Consider the following 23,375-nt stretch of genomic DNA (forward strand, 5'->3'; position numbering starts at 1 on the left):
AAAACAATATACCCCCTCTTCTTCAAAGGGGAGCATAAAAAAATCATTAATGAAATTATCAGGGTTGGATTCACCAACTTTTTTTAGTAAAATGTAAGACTCAAACTTAAGAAAATAATCGAAAAACGTTTTCTAGAATCTGATCACAAAAACATTCACAGTCATTTTGAAGATAACTAAACAAAGATTCATTCACATAATGATAAACTAACAAAGTATTATATCAATAGCAAAAAGATAAGAGAAGGATCACCGAGGCTGCAGATCAAGAAAGACAAGTTAGACAAAAGAAAGCGTAGCGTATCAACAGTTATTCATTTAAACAGGTATATTGGAAACTAGAAATGTGTCTTAAATGCTAAAGACAAATGCATTTTAAATATTTCACGGACACAAAATATATCTTGAGTCAAACATGTTTCAAGGGGCATATTGACTGCTAACAACAAGTTAAATGGATATTATTTGCAGCAAAGCTACAAAGGACTGATTCATGCATGCTATGTGAATTACATGTATAAATAATGTATGACATTAAAATATGAATAAGTGGAACACCAGCTGCCCATCAGTATAGCACTTTCATCATTTACAAAACTTGGTCCTTTATTTATGGTAAGTAGGTTTCACTTATTCATATTTGAGTGTCACAAATTATTTATACATTTAATTAATAAAAACATGCATAAATCAGTCCTATGTAGCTGTTTCTGCAAATAATAGCTATTTAACTTGTCTATTAGCAGTCGATATGCCCCTAGGAACATGTTAAGTTTAAGATTCAAACAAAAGAAGGCCTTGATCCATTGCAGACTTTATATTTGAGTTTAACAACTCTTTTTTTAAAGTAAAAAGTTGTCTCTCTTGCTCTGCAGCCTCTGTGATCACCTTAATTCTAAGATCATGTAGCTGTTTTTCCTGCTGTTGCCTCTGCAACAGCAGGTCCAACTCAGCCTGTGCACGTCTTGTTTCCAGCTCAAGTAGCTCTTCTTCATAGCATCTGTTTCTCTCTCTCTTTTTCACGATTCTGGAAGTTAATTATACATTGACAAATTCAAATTGTGCTTAAGAAACTAAATACTATCTTCATTTTATCCATGTTTACATGCATGTTTTTGTAACTGATTTATGCCAGTTATGATTTGAACAATTTATATGCACACAAACGAAACTTCATACATCAGTGAAGTTAAAAATGACTCTGTTCTTAAAGTTTTAATTGTTATTTCAGTTATGTGCATGCTTTTTATCCTATTACCAGACCAAAAACAATAGAATATCAAGCGATCGTATAAATATAAGCTCTATGCTAATATCGACATTTTAGACCATGGTTTCCGATAATATATAGTATTTTAACTTTTTTCTAATTATAAACGACCACAAAATAATGAGTAATAGAATATTATGTGCGTGTCGGATGGAGATCAAGTTTATCATGCGAGACTGAGAAACAAGTTGTAGTACATGTATATCTCTTAAATAGATTGGTTTAGGGTATTGGTTTATTGAGTATGGTTTATTGTGTAGAAGGCAATATGACTTTCATATCATCATCTGCATACTCAAGTTAATATAGTTGTGATGTATCAGTATGCTTCCAGATTCGGATGTCAAAAGATGATTTTTGGTCTTAAAATATTGACATATTGAAATATACCTTTTGATGGTCTTGATGTTGAAGAAGTGGCTACATTCGAGCAGGCAGTGCAGGCTTTGATGTACACTCAGCAACAGTTTAGTGTACCTTGGCTGAGGCTTCATCATGGTCTGCCATCTCAGCAACATCAGCCATGCCTTCAATACAACAAATTATAACATCTATGAATAAACAAGAAATGTGTCCATGAGACAATGATGCCACCACTAATTGGCACCGGTCACAACTTTAGACAGACGGCCAGACATACAGATGTTACTATTAATGCCCCTTCACCAAAATAAAACCAATTAACATTCCACAAATTATTATTGCCAGATATGTATATAATGGTTAAATATTAAACAAGACAAATATATTGAAGCAGAGCCATTGTGTATGGTTCATTGTTTAATGTTTCCAAAATAATCTGGTAACGTATATTGCAGGTCGGTTTGCAGTTCTAAATATTCCATTCATATTCATGCATGTTACAAATTTGAAAGAAAATGCAACAGTGAAAGATAAATTAAAAAGATCATTATACATGCATAACAATCACCTGAATCAATGCCACCCGGAATGCCAATCAGCTGTGGCTTGTCGCGGATGCCATCTATGACCAGGTCTTCCACGGTGGTTAATACAGCTGGAGGCCCCCCTCCAGTTCTTTTCTGTCAGACTCTTTTTTTTTGGCTGAAATTAAGCGAGGTATATTTATGAACCATTCTTTTAACTTAAATATCATATACTGTAATCTTTGAAAAATTATTAAACAATCAACATTGATATTTTTTATTTTTGATGTACAATAATAATTGGCAGTGATTATTATTAACCCTTTGCATGCTGGTAAATTTGTCGTCTGCAAAAATGTCGTCTGCTGAATTTATAAAAATTAGCATTTTCTTCGATTTTGTTTCAATAATACTATCAGAATAGCGAAAAGTTTGGATCCTGATGAGACGCCACGTTCTGTGGCGTCTCATCTGGATCCAAACTGTTTGCAAAGGCCTTCAAAATCCGGTTCCAGCACTGAAAGGGTTAAAAAAAACATGGTAAGACTAAAAAACTGAACTATTGAATTGAACAGTTCAAAAATAGTATTAACTGAAAGATTAAGCTCTCAGCACATATACCAATGTATTTTAAGAGCATACATCTTTATATTATAACAAATATTTTCTCAATATGTTGACAAAAATAAACACTGATTAAGGAATATGTAATAAAGATTAGAGATTACTTGTTAAACTATTAATGGGCCAAAGGAACTAACTAATGCTATTATAATTTTTTAATACTCAGAAATTTATTTTAATCATCAAAAATACATTTAACTACATTTTGCCAAAGTATTAAAAATAATCAACAAGCATGAATAATGAGCGTGATTAAAGATCTAGCAAAATATTACTGGCGCGCAAAACACATGTAATGAGCTCATAATATTCAACAATTACATGAACTTTTTTATTTTTGTGTGCATAAAATACTTAATAAATTACATTTAATATTATACAGTTTTTACAATGGGTGCAATAAAAGAAAACATTTCACTACATTACATAATGAGAACATGTCATTTTGTTTCATTTTTACATTCTATTAAAACTGGTACATACGATCATGATATAAATGCAAAGTGTAAGGTACCTCGACATTTTAACTGCGCATACATGTCTTTTATTTGACGCACTGTCCTAGAACATTGTGCGACACTGGAGCTGAAATGAAAGGTAATATAGTCATATTCTAAATGGAAGAGGAACATAATTGAAACATATTCATTGCTTATGTTTTTCTAGGTATAAAACGGGACATAATAATGTCAAATGCCAGTCAGAGTTACACAACTTTGCCTGCACAGTCCCCCTATATAGTTAGTAAGTGTTGCAAGTATGCAAGCAATAGCTTTGTTACTTTAGGTATAAAGTGGACCTAAGCACAAAACTCAACCAACTTTTCAATTTTTTAAGTATAAAAAGGGCACATAATTCTTACAAAATGCTAAATACAGTTGTCTGCTCTTGTTTATAGGTTGGGGTCATGTTGATAAAGAAGTACACAAAATATAAAAGCAATATGTCAAAAGACATAGTCGAGCTAAAAATATATGACACATATAAAGACATGAATGTCTATAAAGGCACCCTAGCAAACATGATTTTGCTAGATCTTTCTTATTAATATTTTGTTCTGTCTTTGTTTTGATAAGAAAACATTAACATTTTGTAAAAAATAATCATTATCAATTAGAAACATTTTTTCATTAACAAAACCACAACAGTTTAGTATTGGAATTTTTTTATTTTTTTTGTTTACACTGAGTAGCACTATTTCTGTCCAAATTCTCATTTTTTTCTCGCACAGTGTATTCTATGCAATCAAATTAGTGAACAAAAATATTTGAGATAGTCCTGCATTTAAACAGACAAATTAATCTAACTTTATATATATATAAATAAGTAATTTCCAATTAGATTGTATCCTATCATTTTGTGGTCATTTATCTCATAACAGTAAAAAAAAGTTCAAATGGTCCTTTGTGGATAAAATGTTGCAAAGCTTAATTATATAGCCTAATTGTAAAAAGTATCTCTAAATTTTTGATTTTTTTTATATAATTTTGTAAAACAAAATTATATAACAGGTTGGTTCAGACCAGGATAGGAATAACTACTTGCTCTTGGTTATACATGTAGGACTGTTTGGAAAGTATTTTAAGTTTAATCAGAAATATTTTTATATAACAGGTTGGTTCAGACCAGGGTAGGAAATACTACTTGCTCTTGGTTATACATGTAGGACTGTTTGGAAAGTATTTTACATGTAAGTTTAATCAGAAATATTTTGAGAATTTCAGATTGTTAAGCTTTTCTCTTGCAATGCATATACATTATAATCAGTCATGGTTTGAATAATTGATATTGTGCCATATCTCACACTTTGTGACTAATCATACTATGGTATTAATATTTAGATCTAATACTGAATAAAAACTACTATGTAGCCTCTTTTAATGATTTCATATAATCTTAGATTTAGGGCGGACAGACCAAGGATTAACATGCAAAAGGCAATCAGATTCTAGAACCTGTAAGGAATTATGGTGAACGGATTTGTTGATTAGGGCTCTGTATGTGCTAATAATAGTGTTAGAATAGACTAAACAAGGCCGTCATTTTCAGAACATACATTTAATCGTCACAAACACACAGACGCTTGATAGGCTAGATGCTACTAATAGTGTGATATTATTTGAGGCAATTAAACATGCCTAGAACTTCAGTGACTTGAAGTTATTACAAATGATTTAAAAACATAATTTTCAGTTGCAAACATGAAGCTGCCAAAAATTTTCAGACATTGTTTTTGTTCATAGGTCACTGAAACATTATGAATATATATATTAATGCCGAATTTTCTTACTTTCGGTTATACAGGCATGTGCTAGTTCTATCAAAACAAATGAATGTTTTGTCTACAGACTAACTTCACTAAGACTAATAGTAAGATGACATTTCAAAACAAACAAGTTAATTGCGACTCACCTATGAAGGTATCAGCAACCTCTTGCCAGGTTTGTTCCTTTTTTTTGCCACCTAGTGTGGCACCTTTAAATCGACAATATAACTCGTCGTACCGATCATTTATCAGTTGAACCACGAAGGTTTTTTCCGACATAGACCAATGCACCTGAGCAGTCATTGTAGTTGCAGCAGACGTCAACAAAAAACAACTTCCGCTTTACCGCTTACGTCCACAAAAAGTCGAAAAAAATCGATGTCGTTAAAACCGATGTTGAACGACATCAATTTTAAATAACTTCGTGAACTCGAACTTTGTCATCGATGTCACTTGACAACGATTTTCAATGTCATGCAAAATCGATTTTCGATGACAGTAAAAAGTTTTGTGAACACGGGGCCAGGATTATATCAAGCATGTAATATCGAGCAGGTAAACATAAAATTGTAATTTTTGTAAATGTGTTAACAGTGTTGTGTTTTACACAAGGAGAAAAATATTCCAGCATCTTATTAAGCACCTCTCAAACATTACCGTGTAAATGAACTTATAAAATAGACAAGTCTGGATAAAGTCAGGCATTTATCTAGATAAAAATAATCATACTTTGGATCTTTGCCACTGATGTCTAGATGCAGAGTTTGGCTTCCATGCCATTTACCCAATACAGTACAAGTTACAGTAAGTACACTAAATGGACTATAAATGTAGCCATTGATTTATCATAAATATCAGTCAGACCTTAATGAAATCATCTTCTGTAAATTCAAGGGAGGTAACTTTGAAAGTGTTGATCCATTCCACAAGCACACTTGCATGAAATTACTAGAATGTTGTAACCAGACACAAGGCATGAGTCTTTAATTAAGATGGCTATGTATGGCTTTAAGCCATACATAGCCATCTTAATTAAAGACCGTCCCTTCTGAAGCTTTACATCGAAATATTGAGAAAAATCTGAGTCTCTACTTTCTTAGCAGCCTGAATTTTATTTGGTACACTGTGACACATTTAGCTTGTGAACAATATTTTTCAGCTTATCAAAACTGGGATAAATTCATGAACATAAAATGTCATCTTATATTAGCCTTTGCAGTCTGCACAGGCTAATCAGGAACACTTTCTGATTTTAAGCAATTTTTAGTTTGAAGTCTCTTCTTAGCAAAAAATTATGCTTAAGGCTAAAATTGTTGAGCCTGATTAGACTGTGTGGACTGCACAGGCTAATCTACGATGCCACTTTACCTGCTGTGTGGACTGCACAGGCTAATCTACGATGCCACTTTACCTGCTGTGTGGACTGCACAGGCTAATCTACGATGCCACTTTACCTGCATGCTTTAAGCCCAGTTTTACCAGGAAAAGGCTCATATGTGTCTTGTTCTGCGAAAGCTGGTCATAATGCATGTGCGTAAAGTGTCGTCCCAGATTAGCCTGTGCAGTCCGCACAAGCTAATTAGGGACGACACTTTCCCCCTAAACTTGATTTTTGGTAAGGAGGGACTTCCTTGAAACTAAAAATACCATTAAAGCGGAAAGTGTCGTCCCTGATGAGCCTGTGCGGACTGCACAGGCTAATCTGGGACGACACTTTACGCACATGAATTAAGCCCAGTTTTCTCAGAACAAGACACATATAAGGATTTTCCTATTTACCTCCCCTGAGCTGCTGCAAACTTTCACTCCAGACAGGGAAATTACCAGCAGAACTTTCTTGCTCTTCTCCACTTTCTGTAACAGTATGTAAACAATACAACATGTTAGTACGTCACTTCAACTGGTATAATGACCATAAAATCTGCATGAAACCCATAATTACCATATTTTTATACCATTGTAATATTACATAGAAGTGTGAATCTCAAATTGAAGCCCAGATCTGATTTGATAGTAAAAACCTCTTTAATAAATAAGAGGGCTGAGTTGGGGACTAGATTAGTCGATGTTATGCAACTATAACAGTTTTTTACTTTCAAATCCCCCAAAGTATCCCTCCCAAGTATACACCTGTTTTCTATTCCAAGATTCAAATACAAATTAAACATGTTTGATGATTTAACTTGACCAGTAACCAAATAGTTGAGTCTAGTATTGGGAAAAAAGGAACTTGCATGTGCGTTAAGTTTCATCCCAGATTAGCCTATGCAGTCTGCGCAGGCTCATCAGGGAATTTCTTCTTTTACGCTATTTTTCATCTCTTAATAGAAAATATCCAGTTTAGACAAAAATTGTTGTCCCTGATTAGCCTGTGAGGACAGCACAGGCTCATCTGAGGCAACGCATTACACACTTGCATTTAGCCCTATCTTTCCAGAAGGCTGCTTAATTGATAGCACTGACCACGTAGTAATCTTGCATGTAATCAGTTATGCTCTTTCTGTTACTATGACACTCTCTGTTTGTCAGACCAAGTGGCAGCAATAAAGCAGTTTCTGATTGGTTGATCAATTTTTTTGTTTGACCAATGACGAGTGGTTGATTAAAAGAAGTGTATTCAAAAATTCTTGAGATAATTTTAGCGGAAGCTAAGCTGGCAATGGTTGGGAAACATTGACAAATTTATGACTTTTATTTTCAATGAATCAGCTGAAGGATGTGTCACCAAAAAGCGTGTACATTTAGATGCCCATTAGAAAACTAATGCATCGATGTACTTTGAGTATTAAACAGATAAAAAACAGCCAGTTGTGAGCTTGAGCAGGAATGATCATCAGCTGTGATGATTCAAGCTCATTAGGTTTGTTAAGATCCTACAGGGAAAACAATATCCTACAAGTTGAAAAACATATTGTTTATGTCTGCTGAGCAATTTGCACAGAGAAAAGCCTTCTTTGCAGTATGGAAAAGCTACAAAAACTTATAGTAATCATTCAAACTCATGTAAGCATATTCGTATTGATGTTGCAAGTATCGTAAGGCTCAAATTGCATCATTCATGTAGTTATTTGAAAAGCAAAATGAACTAACTTCCGCTGAAATCAGTAGCAGTAAGTTCTGTCTGCTTTTCAATACTCATAATTATGTAACTGGAGTTTCAGGCAAGCATGTTCATAGATAAGCAACTGCAGACCATCCAACTTCAAAAGCAATTAATGCAATTGGGTTTTTTCAATCAATCATATTTTTTCCTATCAATTTAACAGAGACACACAATTCTCAGCCATGCTAAAAGCAGCTGAGATGACAGGTTGTCGATTGCAGCACAGTTGGGCCAAACAAGCATTGATTCCGAGGCATGTCTGCATTCAAAACTGTGTCTGTTACGACACTGGGGGAGAAATAGACATGCAGTTATTGAATAATTTCAGCTAACTGCAAAACATCTTCCCAAGTAAATGCCAAGATAAGAGCATGTATGTAACTATGTTAGCGAATAGCTGTTATTATGGACAATTTCTAGAGCACGTCCTTATTGCCCCTAGCAGTATGTTATTTAATTATTTACAAGGTTGAGTAATAGGTAACACTTTTGTTCTTTCAAGTCATTATTTTAAAAGCCTGGGGCTTATTATGGTCTTCACAATAATTGTAAGTCCTTGAAAACAACTGTTTCCAGTAACATGACCCTTATTTTAACCATTGACCATAATTGTTTATCACTAACATTCAAATAACAAAAAACACTGATAGTCTGATACCTGACACTGATAAATTTAGTTTTGTATGAGGCTCTTTAATAGTTTTTGATATGAGAGACAGGGCCCAGGTCTAGGAAGCTCTTTAATAGTTTTTGATATGACAGACAGGGCCCAGGTCTAGGACTCATAGTAAAGAAGATGTATTCTAAGGATCAAATTATGGATTGAGTAAAGCTTAAATAAAGATCTTAATATTTTTAGGCTTAAAAGTAGCCCAAATCATTATGCAATTATAGGCACAGGTGAAATTTTACTGGCTGATCTATATTCATGACTCAATTATAGTCACAGGTGAAATTTTACTGGCTGATCTATATTCATGACTCAATTATAGTCACAGGTGAAATTTTACTGGCTGATCTATATTCATAACTCAATTATAGTCACAGGTGAAATTTTACTGGCTGATCTATATTCATAACTCAATTTCTACTAGCTTGCATTTCGCCAGTGCGAGGCTGCGGGAAGGTTGTTAGTGTAAAGACTTTCACATGTATTAAGACACCCTGTGCAGACAATTTTCAGTATGGAACAATACTTGCATGTCTTTGAGGGAACGAGTCTGTGTTTTTATTTGATTTTTTTGCTGGAATTTTTCCATATATTTACAAGAATAGATCGTAATAAAAAAAATCTGATTATAAGGCAGATGCAGTTTCCATTACAAACATTACTTTGAGAAATAAAATACAAATGCACACAGTTTTACTAAATCATTTCTTTCCCAAACATTCCAATGTGAAGGCCTTACATGCATATTCGCCAGCTGATGTTGAACAAACTCTGTCCTGGTTGATTGATCCTCCCCATTCACAGAGAATGAACCGATGTACTGAAATGGAAACAAAAAATGGAATTCATGGCTGATATAATTTGTTGTAATACCTGCTCATGTAAAATAAAGTTTTATATAACATGTATACCTGTGTACTACACACTTTTTTAAATCAGCAATAGTTTTCGCAACAACCACCAATTATTCAGTGTAATTCAGGATAGACGTGACAAAAATCAAGTCTATAAATATTTTCATTTTTTTTCTGTCTTTAATTTCCTTAAGTTGTTACCGTAATGACCACTGCAACTGCATTATTTTATTTTAAAGGGGCCTTTTCACAGATTTTGGCATATTTTGAAGTTTGTCATTAAATGCTTTATATTGATAAATGTAAACATTGGATCTTAAAAGCTCCAGTAAAAAAATCAAGAATAAAATTAAAAAAAGCAAAAAAAAGTAGCAGGTACAAGGGTTCGAACCAGTGACCCCCGGAATCCTGGAATTAGTCTGAAGTAAAAACGCATTAGCCCTCTCGGCTATTCTGCCGAGTATACACAGTTAAAGTATTTTATACCTTATATAAGCAATCTTCGTAGTTTCGTAAATTTAAACGACAACAACAGAACTCTCCAAATTATTCAATTGTTTTGAGTTGCAACGCTTAATAATTTTTAGGTTATCAAATCGTCAAAAGATACATATAATGGCTATATTGGACTATGGTAAATGTTTAGTAATAGTGTTTCCTCACAAATATCATAACTAAAACACAAATTTGCGAATCTGAAACAACTTTTTTCAATTTACCAAACCGTGAAAAGATCCCTTTAAGTTGCATTTACCTGGTAATTATTTTTTGACACAAACTTGTATACATTTGAACATAAACAATAAACAAGAGCACTGCATAACGGTTGCCACGATCGGCTGCGAAAGCTTGTCAGAAAGAATTATTTTTTTTAGAGGTCACACCCCTGCTAAAAATGCGAACCCATTGTGTTTCTGACAAACACATCTCTTGTTAATTTAAATATTAACGTTACAAGACGTAGCTCATATAGATTAGCAATGTCATATTAATGACCACATTTGATGGCAGGTGCAATAAGTTTGAAAACAATCAAATGGTAGCCAAGGGGTGGGGAATTTATCCTTATATGGCTATAGTAAAACATTGTTAGCACTGTACAAGTTTCATTTATAGGTTGACCACTCTAAATGAAAATTGGTTAGAACATTTGTTCTTTTGATATCTTGGGCTGCACAGAACAGGTCAATTCATGTGTATCTCAGGTGAGTGACTTTGGGCTTTTCAAGCCCTCTAATATCTTGATTTGAAAAGTGCTGTTTACCGGTGCTATTTACGAAGTAAGACAATCACCACAGACAATGCATGGAATCTGACCAAAATTGTGAAATAGTAAATTTGGCAAATGTTAAACAATACAAATTACTATTATATCAACCAAAACAGAAATTAATGTGTAATAACATTTGGGGATTGGTCCCAAAAAACTCCATAAACAGCAAAAAATGCTGCAAAATGTTTATATAATTGATGTGGATTTATAATGATGAACCTTTGCATGCTCAAACTAGAAAACTAAATCAATTCAATAATATTTTAATACTGTAATCTTGCTTTAGATCTTAAATGCATAATGCAAATGTTTGCTGATTGGCCATGTAAGATCTTACACCACATGGCAATTACCAAAAAATCAAACTTGTGAAAAACAACAATAATATATATGAAAAGGTAAATTCTATAAAGCAATTTAATTCTGTCATGTCAATACATGTTTAGGCTGACAGGCTAAATATTTGTGAAAAGCACCAGTATGTTTGTGGAAGTCAACTCATTATCACCTGAAGTTTGGGTAGAATTGACGGTATATATAAGAAGGCAAATAATAATTTAAAATTTACTTGTGTTTTCTTGGTTGATAAAAATGCAATGTGCTATTCGATTACCATATGTTCAGAGGTTGAGTGTAGCAGCAGCAAAGATCTCAATGTTGTGGATTTTGGTTACCATATTGGTCTTAGTGTTGAAGACAATAGTGAATTTTGATTTGAGAAACACAGTTCAAGTGTCAACGCCATCACTCCTTGCACGCCATTTGTTGGAACGTTATGAGTATGATAGCGTTGCAAGCCATCCATCGAACCATAGAAACAAAACAAGCAGAACTGTTTCTTATTCTGGATTAAATGGTACAAGAAGAATGCTTTTTGATAGTGCATTGACTCAAAATACTAGCGCAACAAGAAGAATGGTTTCTGAAAATGCATTGACTCAGAATACTAGGGCAACGCCATTTTTAATTCAAAATCATAACAGATCTAAAAAGTTTACGCATATAGCATTCTTGAAAGTGCATAAAGCTGGCTCTACAATGATGCAAAACCTTTTTTTTCGTTTTGGACTGCGCCATAACCTTAGCATCGCTATTCCAAAGAAAGGTAATTTTCTCACTAAGGAGCTAGTCCTGCCGCCACTTAACTCCGCCCGCCATGATATCCTGGCCTGCCATGGAGTGTATAACAGCACAATGTATAACGAAGTTTTACCTGAAGACGCAGTCCAAATCGCTATCATTCGGGAACCTTTTGGCCGCATGGTCAGTGCTGCATACTATTACAGAGATGTTAGGAATGTGAAGTATTTAAACAATATTCCATCTAAAAAGTTTATTCATAATATCGTCAATAATCCAAAGAAATTCGATAATAATTTGTATTCCAGAACGAGAAATTCTATGGCCAAGGATTTCGGATTTGACAATGCCATAAAAAAAACTGATATGAAAACAGTCCAGGAATATCTGCAATTTTTAGCGAAGGAGTTTTCTTTGGTAATGGTAACTGAACGTATTGATGAATCACTCATTTTGATGAGAAGATTTTTAAACTGGTCTATTGCAGACATAATATATCTTCCGGCAAATGAAAACCCACATGAAATGCCTGCGCTTTCTGGAGGACAGTTGGATACATTTAGAAAAACATCGTTTCTGGATTATGCAATATATGACTTCTTCCTTAACATCTTGCATGAGAAAATTAAGTTTGGAGGTACACATTTGCAGAGTGAGGTTGAATATTTTAGGACATGTCTGGTAAAAGTCAAACAATTTTGTGGAGGCAATAATGAAAACAACGATTTGGTATTTGCTGCATCAGATTGGGACGGTGGATTTAAGATCACAACTGATGATTGTAGATTGATGAAAACAAAAGAATTTGACTTTATAGACAAACTGCGAAAAATGTACTACATTGCAACTATAGGTGCCTAAACGACTGTCAGTCATGGAAAAATGACAATTTAAACAATTATTGTGATTATGTGTTTCGTGGTTTAACTATTTTTAACCAGGTTTTCTGAAGGAAAAAACTGGTTATTAGATTGGCGAATGTCGGCGGGCGGGCGGGTGGTGGGCGCACTGGCGAGGGGGGGGGGGCGTAACAAGCTTGTCCAGGCCATAACTTTGTCATTCATTGTGAGATTTTTAAATCATTTGGCACATTTTTTCACCATCATTAGACGGTGTGTCGCGCGAAATAATTACGTCGATATATCCAAGGTCACACTTTGAGTTCAAAGGTCAAAAATGGCCATAAATGTCAGCTTGTTCGGGCCATAACTGTGTCATTCATTGTGGGATTTAAAAATCATTTGGCACATTTGTTCACCATCATTGGACGGTGTTTCGCACAAAAGATTTAAGTCAATATCTCCAAGGTCAAGGTCGCCATGACTAAAAATATATTTATTTTGAAACAAAGGGGGTTAATTATAAACAATCAGTTCAGTTTGAGCTGTCTCCCTTTATCAGACTTTTTTTTCAAATTGAAAACCTGGTTTTGTGACAATTTTGTCCCTTTTTTTAAATATGACATGCATGCTTATTGTAATTTTTGCAATGTGCACATCAACATGCCAGGGTCTTCCCCAGGCCATTTAAGCGCCCCTTGCCGGGGCGCTTGAATTTCGAAATCAGAGTCCCCGGGGCGCTTCAAATTTTCCGATCAGTGTATTCTTCAGTAAAAGAAAGTGGAGATTGTCCAAAAAAATCAAGGTTTCCCTATCAGTGTATCAATATTCCCTGTTTTAAAAGAGCACTCGGTAGCTACTTTCACAAGTTATCGCCATAAACACCACATGGGGTAAAGGATAATCCACTGATAAGAGAATAGCATGACGCGCGTATCGATTATTCTAGCCACATTACACGGTCATTTAAATGCTGACAAGGATGTATCTGGTAACTTTCCAGTCGTCAAACTGTGAAGTTCATCGTCCAATCGGTTACGAGAATGCTTATGAGGGCGGGGTTAACTATCGACCATTATTTTTGATTGACGTCGGGCATGAAGTAAGAGTTTATCGCAGCTTGATTAGCAAGAAGTTGTACCATTTGAGTAATATAAAACCGGTAATTAGTACAGTACAGAACATTAAAGACGGTTTCGGGCATCATCATCACACCTTTTTACTGTAAACAAGTGTTACCTATGACTCATAATTAATACGAGAAATTAATTGCAAGTGGTAAACAATTAATTATTATAGCGAGTAAGTTGTGCAAATGACTCCCGGTTACAATTATGTGATAACAATTTATTTAATTCCAGTACATGTATATTTCAACATGTCCATTTATAGAACTGATTCACCTCGTTTTTCTGACATTTATTCGACACGTTATGCGCTTTAACAAATTTTCGTTGAATTAATTACGCACACTTGTAAATGTTTCGTCCGATAATCGATAGTTAGAAGACTGATGATGACAACCGGCCGTGATCCTCGTGGACAACGTGAATTTCATGCATAATTCCGTCAAAACATTTATTTGACTCATAAAGTGTGTAAACAAATTATCGTTGAATTTATAACGCAAAGGTTAATATTTGTTGAAATCTCAAATGGGAATAATTAAATTTGTAATCCGAAACCCATTACCGTAAGTCGATGTTAACGCGTTTTTAATCCGAAACACACTTCCGAATGTATATGTTACCGCAACGTTAAATATTTTTGCTTCAAATTAGCAGTGCAAATTTATTTTGTGTCGAATCTTTTTTCTCAATTAAAAAGAGCGTGAAAATTTTGCAGCATGTACAACGTCGCGTCTATTGCATACAAATGGCGTGTATTGAGCGTTTTAACAAGCACACAACAGGTCAGGGGATTGACGCATATTCAGGGGCAATATTTCATCAAATCTATAAATAGTCACTTAAAAAATGGCAAGGTTTGTGTTAAAGAAATAACAGAAAGCTTTTATCGTAAATATTTACCAGAAAGAGATTGATAAAAACGGAATAAACGGGATTATCGGGTAATAAATAGAAACTTGAAAAATAGTAAGTATACAGTAATAGAGTCGGGTTGAAACGGATGTATTGGGGAATCGTTCGAGTCGGGATTTTACTATCTGTGCTGAAAAGTTTTAAAACAATTAAACAATATAAAAAAATATATTTTTAAATGACTGGGGGATTTTTTTGAAGAGTCATAGCGCACCAAATGACGTCTTTTGACGCTGTTTTTCTTTGAGTTATAACGCACCACAGAACATGAATTGACACGTTAAATTTTTTAAAAAATCAACGTCGGGAGGGGACACCCCTCCCCAACCCACCCCCGGTCGGCCCCGGGGCGCCTGAACAAAATCCTGGGGAAGGCACTGCAACATGCGTATTTTTGTTGAACAGCAAATTAAACTAAATGGTATTAACTTTTAAATTATATACTCTTCATGGATGCGTCTTTTCATGTACATACATTACATTCTTTGCAAGTGTACAAGAAAACCAATAAATAGATCATATTAACTAATATTACATTTTGATCTTTTGGAAAAAAATGCTGCAGCTAATTAAAATAAATGTTTTAAAACGTAGGCATTAAAATGTGTTGATTTTCAAAATTAATTGGTTTTTCATGTAAACTTACTTTCTTTTAATATAGAACTACAAAATTGTACATTTATTTTGTATATAGCAAAATATGTATATGTTGTCTGTACAAAACTTATTATTCTTATGAGATATATGTATAATTTTTAAAATAAAAGTACTTATTTTGTGCATATAAAAAACAATAAATATATTATTTATTTATCTATAAGATTTATTTATAGGAAAAACTAACATAAAAAAATGTGTTATAAACTGTTACTTTGTCATTGTTTGTTCATTATTCAATCGTATTAAACATTTTTTGTTTCTCTAAGATGATATTTTGTAGTAAAATAAACAATTATTATTTAGCCTGATGTGTTCCTTTATTTTGGTTGTCTATACAATATCTCAAGGATTTAACACATAAAAAGGTTCCATAACAATATGACATACTAGTAATTAAAGTTAAAAGAGTTTAAAGATTTGTGTAGTGATGTTTAAAACGTGTGATATACACGTAACATAATACCGGTAGAGGGTAACACGACTCCTTATGAGTGTTAACAATCAGGTGACATTTTCAGGACCCACTCAAGTGTTGTCTTAATACCGGTAGAGGGTAACACGACTCCTTATGAGTGTTTACAATCAGGTGACATTTTCAGGACCCACTCAAGTGTTGTCTTAATACCGGTAGAGGGTAACACGACTCCTTATGAGTGTTTACAATCAGGTGACATTTTCAGGACCCACTCAAGTGTTGTCTTAATACCTGTAGAGGGTAACACGACTCCTTATGAGTGTTTACAATCAGGTGACATTTTCAGGACCCACTCAAGTGTTGTCTTAATACCGGTAGAGGGTAACACGACTCCTTATGAGTGTTTACAATCAGGTGACATTTTCAGGACCCACTCAAGTGTTGTCTTAATACCGGTAGAGGGTAACACGACTCCTTATGAGTGTTTACAATCAGGTGACATTTTCAGGACCCACTCAAGTGTTGTCTTAATACCGGTAGAGGGTAACACGACTCCTTATGAGTGTTTACAATCAGGTGTCATTTTCAGGACCCAATCAAGTGTTGTCTTAAACATATTATTCTTGTGGCACATGTTTTTCAGAACAGTTACTTGGTACATTTTGGTGCATTTGGAAGAAGCAATCTAATTAAACATGGCAGGACCAAAATTTTGTTCTGTTCGGAAGGTTAAAAATGACCAGTTTTGTACAAAGTCTTCCGAAATTCAAACATCATGTGCACACAAATTATTAAAATGAGATTCACTACAACTATCAACTAAAGCCAACGCTTCACTCTATATATAAATAATATATATATATATATATACATAGAATTTCATTGTGAGGCCACAACAAATTGAAGATGTTTTCTCTATATGGATTTTAGCCCCCTAAAAATGGGTAAAGAGAGGGAAATAAGAATATACTAAATGTTATTCTCTTTTTGTTTAAATCACAGGCAAGTGAAAAGCAAAAAAAAAAAATACATATTATATTGTCTATGTATTTTGCAAAATAATTGAAGGATATCTGCAAAAAAACAGTCGAAACCCGATGGCTCGAACTCGCTTCGCTTGAATTTCCGGTTGGCTCGAACTCGCATCAAAGCACCGATTTTGTATGCCTATAAATTATATTCATATAATTTTTATTCAGATGGCTCGAACTTGCTAGGCTCGAATAATTGGATGGCTCAAACTGCTTTCACAGTCCTGGCTACAGTTTTCAAGCATTCTTTTGTTCGAATGGCTGGAACTCGCATAAACTGTTAATCGATTATGATGGCTTGATTAAAGGCAAGCAATAATTGATTTAACACCTGTTTGCTAACATGTCATGGACTCAATTGTTAATTGATTCTAGTAAAAGATGACATTTTGTATAAGAGCTGGCGTTCTTGTAGATGCTGTATCACAATGGCTGCAACACCTAAATCGCTAAAAAGCTTCGTTTCTCGACGACAGCTACGGAACGCAACACAGACGGACATAATGTCATTCTTAAAAAAAAATAAGTAAATAAAGGAATGTAGTGCCGTCTCGTATGTAAATAATGTGTATAAAGTGCTGATGCATATTTTGTTTTTTAGTGCTCTGTGGTGCCTTAAAATGTGCTACGCTAAACGTGCTGATATTTAATAAATGCGATTTGTTAATTGTATTTATAACTGTTTTAAAATATTCGTAAATTAAAGTATGTTAATAGTTAATAGGTGCATGTTAAACTGCTTTCTAAAATTTATATTAAAAATGCTGTCAGTTTAGGATTTCACAGGGTATTGATTTCTGCCATCAGTGTGTGAAATTGGATTTTATGTATTATTTCTCGTCACATTTTTCTGGACAATTAATTGGGTGTGAGAGTGTGACAAGGTTTTAAGTGACCTTGACCTCGTGACCCAACAAGAGATGTGTTTGTCAGAAACACAATGCCCTTTACTGCGCCACTTTGAAATAACATTTCTATGTATCATTTGGCAGGTATAGAAATCATCTCCCTTTAAAGGTAATTGCTTCCCTTGAATTTTGTCCATTCCAACCAGGGGGGAGGAGGGTCTCACAGTCAATTATGACCATGTCAGACATCACTGCCAACCAAGGCCTGTGGTTTAAAAGAGATCATGGCCAGAGTTAATCATGTATCTATGGACATAAGTCCACAGGTATGTAATGAACATCTAAGAAATTATAATTATATCATTAAAAAAAAACTTTGACAAATCAATCATTTGGGTTATAAATATTCAAAATAATAAATCTTTACAGTAACTGTGAAAAGAACTTCAATTCTTGGTAAGGAAATATATAATATGAGATTTATAATAATATAAATTACTTCCCTTGAAAATAATTGTCTGTAACAAATCTCTATTTTTAGTAGCAAATAATTAAAAGCCACTACACTGTAACTCCAATATAAAGCGCTCCGTTATAACGCTGAATCCAATATAACGCGGAGGGTGCTTGGATCCCATTTTTTCTCCAACCTTCCATTTTATTTCTGATTCAAATCGGTATAATGCAACTTCATGTATTTTCAGACAATTCAAAGATGGCGGCAATAACAGTTATGTTGATTGCTTTATTCAACCGTCCGTTGAACCGATTATAATCGCCTCGAGGTTAAACAACACCGACAGCTAATTGGTGTTAATCTGTTGTGTAATGTCAATAAAGGTGTGAAAAACTCGCGTGTCAGTGTTTATTACATGTATACCTCATCAGAGCGGTTCAGTGCGATAATTTCCATAAGTTAGCCTAAGTGCAAGCGGGATAGTTATACAATTCAAGTAATTCAAAACGATTGAAACATTCTTTCTTTGATATGGTTGCAGTTTGACTATATTAAATGAGCGGCTGTGAAATATACTGCCTACTGTATAAAACAACTTTTTCTGTCATTTTATTATCATTCTAGTATTATGTCATTTAATCTCTTTCAGTTCGTGTATAAGAAATTAAATAATGCAGACGATTTATTTACATGCGAACGCAGTGTACCGGCAATTGTAAACAGAGTTTCACTTTCATTTTTGCGCGGTATCAGAAAGTCCCCGGGAAACACGTTTATTGCATGCGTATGACGCAATATAACAATTTTTTGTACACGAGTCGTATTGCATTCAATCTAAATTTAAAGTTGCTCGTCCAACGAAAGCTCTGCCCCATAATGCACTGTACTCTTAACACTTCTGACAATGGCATATATGCGTACGGTTGTGTTTACCAATTTCTTAAACATATATCGTCATTAATGTTCAAGATTATTATTTTTAAGTGATGTTGCAATTTTATTGGATTATCGGATAAATGTGCACATAAGAAAAGCGGTATGTATACTGTTATCAATACAATTCGGTATATATGCATGTATTTGCGTCAACACAGCATGGCAATATATATACATGACCTATATTATAGGCTATTCTATACCTGTTTTGTTTATAGCGCCCTGAAGTAAATGAGCTCAAAACCTATAACGCGGATCCGTTATAACGCTGTTTCGCGGCTTGGACCCCATTGACCGCGCTATATTGGAGTTACAGTGTACCATGATTGGGAACATAGCCTAATTTCAGCTATAAAATCGGGCCAAAAAAAACCTGATGGCGGACGGCGGACGACGAGCGGGCTATGACAATAGCTTGGATTTTCTCCAAAAACAGCCTCGCTAATAAAAAATTATTATAGTAGCTGCCAGTGTTGTTTTTTTTCATCTTTTTTTTGTAAACCTTCCATTGGGAATGTTTAGCTGCCATTTGGGAAAAATATATAATCAGGGATTTCAATAGATTTTAAAAACCAGGAGTCAATGACCCCTGGACTGAATTTTGAGGAGTCAAATTGAAAAATGGTGGGGTCAATTTTGAAGCGCGTTAATTGTGTTTTTGTCTGTATTATTCAATTTTTTAGATAAAAATATGCTCTATTTAGAGTAACACAATATCTTAAAAAGTTATACTGCTTTATTAAATAACAATACCATGATACATAACACAACATATTTTAATGAATAATCAATTGGTACATTAAATATACCTCCTTATATAATGCTAGTTATAACACATTTAAGTCTTTTAACACATTTAAATAATTTAAGATATGTACCGGTAGCACCTTTTCATCACATATTTATCGTCATTATATTATCATCATCCCTATGATAGCTTTTCTAACAAAACACAATCTAAATTCATGGCACATCTAGTATATCTATTACTGTTTATCCGAATACTATACATGTCCGAAATATTAAACTTTGGAATGCCTTACCTGTAATAGTTTTACTAAAATAATCCCAATTGTTCTTGTTGTTATCGGGTTTAACAAACCTTATCAAACGTTTGTTAAATCCAGTTAGTGCTTTCTCCATTATTGAATCGCCATTACTTGCAATTTGAGTTGAACGCGGGTTGAATGTTAAGTCCGCCATTTACAATGTCGAAGGTCATGACGCAGCAATTTAATTCTACTCGGATAATTTATATCTTATCGTGAAAATGTGTTTTCTCAATGTTTATGTGTAGTATTATCACTTGTTAGTATAAAAATGAACTGTGATTCCAGTTTATATAAGATGGGTGTTACTCGTAATTATCGGTGGATTAACAACTGACAAAACTCGCTGGACTTATTTCTACTACTGGATCTACGTAATTAATAGACCTTTGATCAATATGGTTTTTACTTAAATTAATTGTGCCGACTTTTTTTAACCGTGCCGTCTGAAAAGTCTGCAAAAAACCTGCAATTATCGGATGGTCAATCAGTTATCACGTAATCACTGCTGCTAATTACCCAGTTAGTGGGCACGCACTATTTAGACGGTGACATGTGTATTGGAAGAGATGAGATAAGATAAACAACGCCCGGGGTATTCCCTCGATTATAGACCGAGTTTCAAATACTGAAATATTAATTTCAATTAGGAGCACAGCGGGATTTATTACCATGGAACTCGAGATGTTCACTGACTGACGCACGGGTCAAATTTTCGACGCGTCAAAATGACGCACAGCAGAAAAAAGGGTTGCGTCAAAAATGAGTCATTTTTAATTTTCTCGCGTCAAAACGCAAGATTCTGCGTCTATTGAAATCCCTGATAATTATTTACATCAGGAACGGGGCTGATTACCAGACCCGATTTTGAATGAAAAAAAATTGGCTGCAAACCTCTGTTTTCTTAATCTTACTACAAACTTCTAGTTCACTTTTAATAAATATCATAAACAGCCAGACAGTCCGACTCCTTTTTTAGCATAGGTGCGTTTACACACCTATGCTTATGGTATATACCACATTTCGAAAATCCACATCGGTCGGTTGCCCTTTATGAAGCCTTACCTGATCAAAAATCAGACGAAATATCTATTTAATTTAGTATATGGTCATTCTTACAAAAAAAATTTGGAAACGCTTTTCTAACGTTTTCTTCCAAGAATATTGCTGACACCGTTTTAAGTGAATTTTTCTAAGACCGTTTTATGTTAAAAAATCTTCTTATAACCTAAACAAATTTCGTTCGTAAAACAATTCTATCTGCACTATAAATCTCAATCTCCTACACAGTGGCCTCCCTTATACTAGAAGTTACTGACCGGGCGAAGCAAGGGAAGTAACTGCTGTGAGGAGTTTCTATAAAAATCTGCATTCAGAAATCTGTATTCATAACTCAATCTGTTGTGCATGTCTGCATCTAACGCTTACCACAAGTTTTACGACAAATTCTTGACGCAGACGAATAGGGTAGCGTCTATTTTCATTTGTGAAAAGAATAGTTCGATACAGATCTGTCCGTGCTTAAATTTTGAAAGGCTTGGGTAATTATTGTTCATAAGCGTTTCAAACACTGATGTAAATGGAAAGATTATCTATTTAAATAGTCGGTAACTGTTTGAAATTATTGATTTGAGAAATTCGCGGATGGCGATATCGAACTACATTATACCACGTGACGCCATTCTTCCCTGTATCTTGCACCTATGCTTTTAACACCATCGGCGCTCTCGTTAGCATAGGTGCGTTTACGCACCTATGCTTATGGTATATACCACATTTCGAAAATCCACATCGATCGGTTGCCCTTTATGAAGCCTTACCTGATCAAAAATCAGACGAAATATCTATTTAATTTAGTATACGGTCATTCTTACAATTTTTTTTTTGAAACGTTTTTCTAACTTTTTCTTCCAAGAATATTGCTGATACCGTTTTTTGTGAATTTTTCTAAGACCGTTTTATGTTAAAAAATCTTCTTATAACCTAAAACAAATTTCGTTCGTAACAATTCTATCTGCACTATAAATCTCAATCTCCTACGCAGTGGCCTCCCTTATACTAGAAGTTACTGACCGGGCGAAGCAAGGGAAGTAACTGCTGTGAGGAGTTTCTATAAAAATCTGCATTCAGAAATCTGTATTCAGAACTCAATCTGTTGTGCACGTCTGCATCTAACGCTTACCACATGTTTTACGACAAATTCTTGACGCAGACGAATAGGGTAGCGTCTATTTTCATTTGTGAAAAGAATAGTTCGATACAGATCTGTCCGTGCTTAAATTTTGAAAGGCTTGGGTAATTATTTTTCATAAGCGTTTCAAACACTGATGTAAATGGAAAGATTATCTATTTAAATAGTCGGTAATTGTTTGAAATAATTGATTTGAGAAATTCGCGGATGGCGATATCGAACTACATTATACCACGTGACGCCATTCTTCCCTGTATCTTGCACCTATGCTTTTAACGCCATCGGCGCTCTCGTTTGTTATTGTTTTTACACCTTCTAGAACCATGCTGACAGCAAACACCACAAGGCCATTATTATCCAGGTAACTGATAAGCCAAAACTGATGTGAGGAAACATGTCTGCATATTATATTCTTCAACAATTTCATATTTACTGGCACATTCTAACTGCTTTATGAGTATCAAGGGATCAGAATAAAGACGACTGTGTCTGGAATACTGTGGGACTTACACAGTCTTACACAGTATAATAATACAATGGCCATTAAATGATCAGCATGAAGCCTAAAGTGTCTTGAGTACTGCGGGAAATAGTCATCTACACCAACCATTAAATTCAAGAACAGTTCAGAAACATTTCTTTAAGTGTTCTTATTAATTAAAAAATGTTTAATGGTTAAAATAATTGCCTTTAAAAAATTCTCATACATGTATGCATACCTCTATGCTTTCGCAATATGTTCCCAACAAAATTAAGGGCTAACATTAACAAAGGGCATTCACTCTCATAACCAGGGATCGTATTTTCCCGCAATATCAATCAATCTGGATAAAATGGGGAAAAAGTATCCGAAAATTTATATCCGAAATCATGACAAATT

At 34.3% G+C, this 23,375-nt stretch overlaps 2 protein-coding genes across 2 annotated transcripts in view; one reads left to right on the forward strand and one right to left on the reverse strand.

Moving 5' to 3' along the window:
* The window catches only part of LOC127881439 (neprilysin-11-like), a 9,045-nt gene extending 8,161 nt beyond the window's left edge, over positions 1-884 (forward strand). The window contains exon 8 of the mRNA XM_052429334.1: positions 876-884. Within this exon, the coding sequence (XP_052285294.1) occupies positions 876-884 (9 nt within the window). The remainder of the gene's footprint in view (positions 1-875) is intronic.
* A 5,896-nt stretch (positions 885-6,780) lies between these two features.
* Positions 6,781-23,375, reverse strand: part of LOC127832245 (uncharacterized) — a 48,472-nt gene continuing 31,877 nt past the window's right edge. Inside the window, exons 2-3 of the mRNA XM_052357571.1 lie at positions 9,560-9,640; positions 6,781-6,901 (exon numbers count right to left, since the gene is read on the reverse strand). Of these exons, the coding sequence (XP_052213531.1) occupies positions 6,791-6,901; positions 9,560-9,640 (192 nt within the window). The 3' untranslated portion in view covers positions 6,781-6,790. The remainder of the gene's footprint in view (positions 6,902-9,559; positions 9,641-23,375) is intronic.

This window comes from Dreissena polymorpha, chromosome 5, assembly GCF_020536995.1.
Source record: "Dreissena polymorpha isolate Duluth1 chromosome 5, UMN_Dpol_1.0, whole genome shotgun sequence".
Taxonomy (NCBI): Eukaryota; Metazoa; Mollusca; class Bivalvia; order Myida; family Dreissenidae; genus Dreissena; species Dreissena polymorpha.